This window comes from Equus quagga, chromosome 6 (assembly GCF_021613505.1).
Source record: "Equus quagga isolate Etosha38 chromosome 6, UCLA_HA_Equagga_1.0, whole genome shotgun sequence".
NCBI classification, from domain to species: Eukaryota; Metazoa; Chordata; class Mammalia; order Perissodactyla; family Equidae; genus Equus; species Equus quagga.
In genome coordinates, this window is record NC_060272.1 from 2,498,141 (window position 1) to 2,504,334 (window position 6,194).

General features: G+C 47.7%; 1 protein-coding gene across 8 annotated transcripts in view; it reads right to left on the minus strand.

The window, feature by feature from the left end:
* Positions 1–529: 529 nt before the first annotated feature.
* Positions 530–6,194, minus strand: part of PROZ (protein Z, vitamin K dependent plasma glycoprotein) — a 13,507-nt gene continuing 7,842 nt past the window's right edge. For all 8 annotated transcript variants that reach the window (XM_046664898.1, XM_046664896.1, XM_046664895.1 and 5 more), the window contains 2 exons: positions 4,430–4,547; positions 530–3,539 (listed from right to left, as the gene is read on the minus strand). In XM_046664898.1, coding sequence (XP_046520854.1) covers positions 2,998–3,539; positions 4,430–4,547 — 660 coding nt within the window. In that variant the 3' untranslated portion in view covers positions 530–2,997. The remainder of the gene's footprint in view (positions 3,540–4,429; positions 4,548–6,194) is intronic.

A 6,194-nucleotide genomic window follows, 5' to 3' on the forward strand; every position in this document is an offset into this window, starting at 1 on the left:
GTTTGTCAACATTTTCAGGTACTTTTGTGAACAGTAAATAGTGACACCAAAAATCAAGGATTGCCTATTAACAGTAGATAATACCTGGTCATCTTGGCAGTGAAAGAGATAGAGCCTCAGGTGTCGGTGCCCTCGTGTCAGGCTTGGTGTGCAGCCCCGTGCAAGTGGTGATCGCACAGGCACCTGGCCCTGCGGGTGGCTTGGGCTGACGACGAGGACTCGGCCCTCGCTCCGCCAAGTGTGAATTGGCGTGCCCTCCTACGCAGTCATCTAAGCTCCCCTTGCTTGGGTTTTATTTATTTATTTATTTATTTATTTATTTTTTTATTAATGTTATGATAGATTACAACCTTGTGAGATTTCAGTTGTACATTTTTGTTAGTCATGTTGTGGGTACACCACCTCCCCCTCTGTGCCCTCCCCCTACCCCCCCTTTTCCCTGGTAGCCACCGATCAGATCTCCTTATCAATATACTAACCTCCACCTATGAGTGGAGTCATATAGAGTTCGTCTTTCTCTGACTGGCTTATTTCGCTTAACATAATACCCTCGAGGTCCATCCACGTTGTTGTGAATGGGCCAATTTTGTCTTTTTTTATGGCTGAGTAGTATTCCATTGTGTATATATACCACTTGGGTTTTATTTTTGTGTCTGATTTGGCTTACCTCAAATGGTTCCTAACCACTCTATTAGTTTTACGTGTGGGTAGAGCTGTTCTCTTCGTTTCGAAGCCCCTTGTCCCCGGCTGGCCGTTGGTGCCTTTGGCTCTCTCTGCTGGCCTTGTTATATGTGGGTAGAGCTGTTCTCTTCGTTTCGAAGCCCGTCGTCCCCGGCTGGCCGTCAGTCCTGTGGCTCTCACTGCTGGTCAGGCCTGTGGCTGTCCCTGCTGGCCGTCTTCCTGTGGCTGTCCCTGCTGCCGTCTTCCTGTGGCTGTCCCTGCTGCCGTCTTCCTGTGGCTCTCCCTGCTGCCGTCTTCCTGTGGCTCTCCCTGCTGGCCGTCTTCCTGTGGCTGTCCCTGCTGGCCATCTTCCTGTGGCTGTCCCTGCTGCCGTCTCCCTGTGGCTGTCCCTGCGCCGCGTCTCCCTGAGCCCATCAAGGCTGTAGTGAGCCCACCTCTGCCTGCGCCGTGTCTGTAATAATCTCCAAATAGGGTTTCGCTCTGGTTCAGCAAATCCAGATTTGTAGTGCAAATTAATGCCATAATCAAGATTGCAGATATTTCTGCAGCATTATTTGCATAAAAATTGCAGTGCTCATTTGCAGGTTTTATATCGTTAGTAGACATAAAGCAGACCTAATTAATTACCTTATGGTAGTTTGAAATTTTACTAAGACTTTAAAATTCACTCTTTTTCCCCCATGGCCCTCCCCATTAGTCTGCATTAGATTAGCACATTTATCTTTGCCATGGTCCTTTCAGAGAAATGGGGCAGTACATCTGCAGCTTGGCCAAAAAAAAAAGTTTAATTCTAGGGTTAAAGTTTATATCGGAAATAAAGAGATATTTAGTGTGTCTAAGAATCGTAAGACTTAAATATCTGAATTGTGTTTAAACTCCATTTTCACTCAAAAGAAATTTAAATCAATTTACGTTTTAAATCCCTTAAAAAACATCCTCTCTCCCCTTCCACAACTCTGTCCAAGGGGCCCCAGCGGACCAGCGGCCCCCACGCATGTGCCTCTGGAGCTGGAGCTGCCCTCTTCTGCCTGGCTGCTGTCCACAGCGAACTTAGCTGTCAAAGCTCTTGTTTCTTGCAAGGAACCGGGGACTGGAATTGACGTGCCCAGGGTCGAGGAGCCGGGGACTGGAATTTATGTGCCCAGGGTCGAGGAGCAGCTTTGCTGCTTCCTTACGAGTTAAGAGATTGTCTTAAATAAACATGGTTTCTATCCACATGCTCTCACGTTTCATTTCTGCACACACTCGGACCCAACGTGGAGTTCTGGTCTTCAGGGAAGCACACTTTGGGCTGGACACCAGCTCTGTCCTTCCTGTGTTGCAGCCGCAGTCTTTGAGATGGCACTGGGAATCACTGGTTCCACATGGGGAGCCCACTTTGGCTTTCTCCCAGCCCTGTCTGGTGGGTGCTGTTGTCACTCCATCCCAGAGATGGGGAGACAGGCGCGAAGGCATCTGCCTGTGCGGGTGTCAGCTGTGGGTTCAGTGCGGGCTGAGAGGCTGGGCACCTGCTGAACCGGCAGCTCCCTGGAACCTGCCTGGGAGGGTTCCCTGCACTGGCGCACGGCCCTGCTGAGAGGCCCACTTGTCCTGCCTCCCAGCCTCTCTCACGCTTCCTGATCCTCTCTCTGACGCTGTCTCCATGTGGTGTGCCTCGCCTGTGCTGCCCCCCTTCTGGTTGCTTCTGCCAACACTGAGCAACACTTTCACCCACGCTGGCTGTCAGTGACCCCAGCACAACCGTGAGGTCACTCTCTGTAACTGGCAAGTCTTAGGAGCTTCTGTCCCAAAGACACTCATCATGTTTGTGTTAGACTAAGCTGTGCTCACTGACTCGTCAGCATCAGAAAGCATTAGACTTGGGAAAGGAGCCGGTTTTAGGAAACTGGCCTGTTTCGTGACTGACAGACAGGTTTTTATTATTTAATGTGTCTCCCCTCTCTTAGGGTTTCAGTTTAGAAGGTTCCAAGGAGGGCCAGCCCCAGTGGCCTAGTGGTTCAGCTCAGTGAGCTCTGCCTTGGTTCCCGGGTGCAGACCTGCACCACCCTGTTAGCAGCCATGCTGTGCTGGCAGCCCACATAACTAAAAATAGAGGAAGATTGGCCTGGATGTTAGCTCAGGGCGAATCTTCCTCAGCAAAAAAAAGTCCCAAGGAAGGGACTGTCAGAGCACTCAGTAATGATCTCACAAGCCATAACTGACAGTTTGTAGACTGATCGAGTGCCTTGTTTTGAAACCATCACTTACAACTGCTCTGCTGTGAAATTTCAGTTGATCTCATGATTATGTCTAAAATTTGGAACCCCACTGCATATTTTAATCTTTCTGGTTAGCTGGGCTTAGTTGCTTCATGATTTGTCTAAACCACAGCGAGTATCTGGAAACTTTGGTGAGAAGAAACGCCCGTCCATGCTCATCGGTGGGTGCTGAGCGCAGGATTCCTGTCAGGAACCAGGTGCCTTCGTGTTCTCTGGCAGCCATGCTGCCCTCTGCCCACCGCAGCCCTCCAGCCACTGTTCCCCTCTCACAGTAGGTCCTCGTCGTGACTGTCACATCAAGGGCTTGGCCACACTCCTCGCTGTCCATGTGTGTGACCAGCAGCTGTGTCGGCACGTTGCCCAGCCGGGAGCCATTGAGTGTCCAGCCGCTGAGGAGGCCCTCTGTCCTTGGGATGAGGGCACGCTCTGCGAAGTCCCTCTCGGGCATGCAGACAGGGAGCCCGGCGTCTGGGCACTGGATGGGCAGCCCCAGCTCCAACAGCGAAACATCATTGTCCCCAGTCTCTTCCTCGTACCTCATGTGCACATGGACGCTCTGCACCGCGATGGTCAGTGGGTCCCTGCTGGTTCTGGGGAAATCTGAAATAAGGAACAATTGCTGGTTTCTAAAGTCTGACTTCAAGGTTGCAATAACAGTGAGAGACTGGTTTGTCAGTGAATGGGGAGGAGGCAGGGGCTGGGTGTGGTGGCCCGTGCCATGGCCACATGCACTGATCTTCACTCATCCGTGATTCAAAGGCAGCTCACAGAATGAAGTGTTCCAGCTGATTCCCATGACCTCTCCCACACTCTTCTTTAAAAAATCAAAATGAATTATTTTGGAGGGGGAATAAAATGTGGATTGGTGCAATGGTCAAAAAAGTAGGAAGAAATTATGAGGAACTTCAAGCAGATCACACTGGGCTGTTCAGAAGTAGTTTTTTAGGCTGACATTTTGTTGACTGAAAAATGTTTAAGATGAAGAGTAAAATCTATTTAAGATTCTTCAGAGTCATCCTAGAGCACTTTCATGGGTTACCATTGTGCCTTTGCGCCTCCCTGCAGGATAGAAATCATTGCCCGGTTTCCCAGATGGGAGCTCAGCACAACGGGTGGGCAGTGAGCCCAGTGGCACAGCCTGAGGTCTCAGTGGCTGAGGGGTCTGAACCCAGATCTTCTGAATTTCAGCCCGTTTTCTGTCTCCTGCACCATGCCTTCTCCATTTAAGTGTCAAATTATCTTTTCATCAGCAGTGATTTCCTGCTTAGACTAAATATTACATTGCCTGCCTGCTGTGCCCAGACATTCCTCTAGGAGTTTTACATGTGCTTTCTGATTTATAGATATTTCAGTAGTAATATGAAAGCTGAATTCATTTCTGTATTCCAATAGAAACAAAAATTCTAGGTTTTAAGTTTTCATTTCATTTTATACAGCATAGTTTTTATTTCCAATGCCATCTTATAAAAAATGGATGATAAAATACTTACTTGTTTTCACAGTAATATTTTTGTGTAATAGTGAACATTTTGCTGTTGTCAGTACAAAATTTTCCTGTATTATAACACCACCACAGAAGTCTTCTCCTTTGGAATTTGTTAGTTTAACCTTTAAAAATAAAAACAGAGAATAAATAGCTGGTGACAATTTGCAGGACTAGGGGCAGTGTAGTGTGGTGGTTAAGAATATGGCTCCAAAGACAGAGCCGCGGAGGGAGTGTGAGGTCAGCTGCAGGCGGGGCGACAGTGACAAACCAAAGATGCAGAGTGCACCCCACAGCAGCCCTAAGGAGAGAGAACTGTAGCTAATATGCCAACAAAGAAGAGAGAGTGGGATCGTAAAAGTATATAAGTAATCCAATAGAAGGCAGAAAAAGAAGAAAAATGGGAAAAGAGCAGATGGGAAAAATAGAAAACTAGTAGCAAATTAATGGGTTTAAACCTAACTAAATAAACATAAAAGCATCTAAATGCCCCAATTAAAACGGCAGGAATTTGTCAGATCAGATAAAATCAAAGGCAACTATCTACTGCCTATAAAACATACACTTTAAATATAAAAATATAAATCATTTAAAAATAGAAGACTGGAAAAGACATACCATGCTCACATTAATCAGTAGAAAGCTGCAGTGTCTGTTAATAGCAGACAAGGGAAGTCTCAGAGCAGAGAATATGAGCGGGGCATAAAACGATAAAATGTGAGGTTATTGTGAGAATTAAATGGAAAAAAGCATGTACCCACATAGTACAGGTGCTGGCTCAAGAGATGTTAATTATTACAATTTTCAGTAGCCTAATAAAATGGAAAATGCTGAGCAAAGTATTAAAAGAGTTTTTCAAATTTAATGTAGCCTCATTTCTGGAAATCTTAAGTGTCTGTTAGTAAGAGCTGCCGTTCGTTGACTCCCTGGGAAGGTCAGGTACGTTATTGTTAAGCCTAGGCAGCTGGTGTGCTACTCATTTTACAGGCGAAGCAAACCACGCCTGAGGGCAGGCGGCGTTCTCGGCGCTAGTCGGCTAGTCTCGCGGTCAAGCGCAGTGGAGCCCAGGGCCAATTTCTCACCTAGAAGGTAAGAAGCAAGTTCCAAGGGTAATTTTCAACTCTATATCCTACTAGGCTAGTTAATTATTCTCTTTTTCCAAGTTTTTTCTTTAAATACCATACCTTAGTTCAATTAATAACTTCAGAACTTTTTTATTGTACCATAGTAAAGATCTCATCGTATCAGCTTGCCCAAATCCATGTGTCTGCAAATGTGTCTGAGCTGTACCCGGAGAAGCTTGCCTCCCAGGTGGTGGCCCCTTGCCCCATGGAAGCCAGCACTAATTCAGATTCAAATGGCAGCTGCGGGTCCTGAGTGCACAGGGGGACTGAAGACAGCGCGCTTGGCAGAGCTGGAGCACCATCGTCATTCCTGAAGGCTAGGCCACACACAGTCACCCCTCCTTCAGCCCCCCTGAGGGGCCGACAGTGATGAGAAGAATGCTCCCGGGGTGTAACCAGGTCATTCTGGGTATAAACAGGTGTTTACCTCCCCTCAGTCTCCGTTTGAGTCTGGAGGACCACAGGAGTCACTGAGCTCTGTCGGGTCCGTCCATCCAGGCCTCCATCCAGCGGCCAAATGATTCTGACGGCCAGACTGGCTTGTAAGTATCAGGGTGTTCCACGCACGCACACAGCCCTCCCCACAGGGACCTCGTAAAGCTCTGCTGTCTGATACGGAAAGTCACGTGGTTACAGAGCATTTGCAAT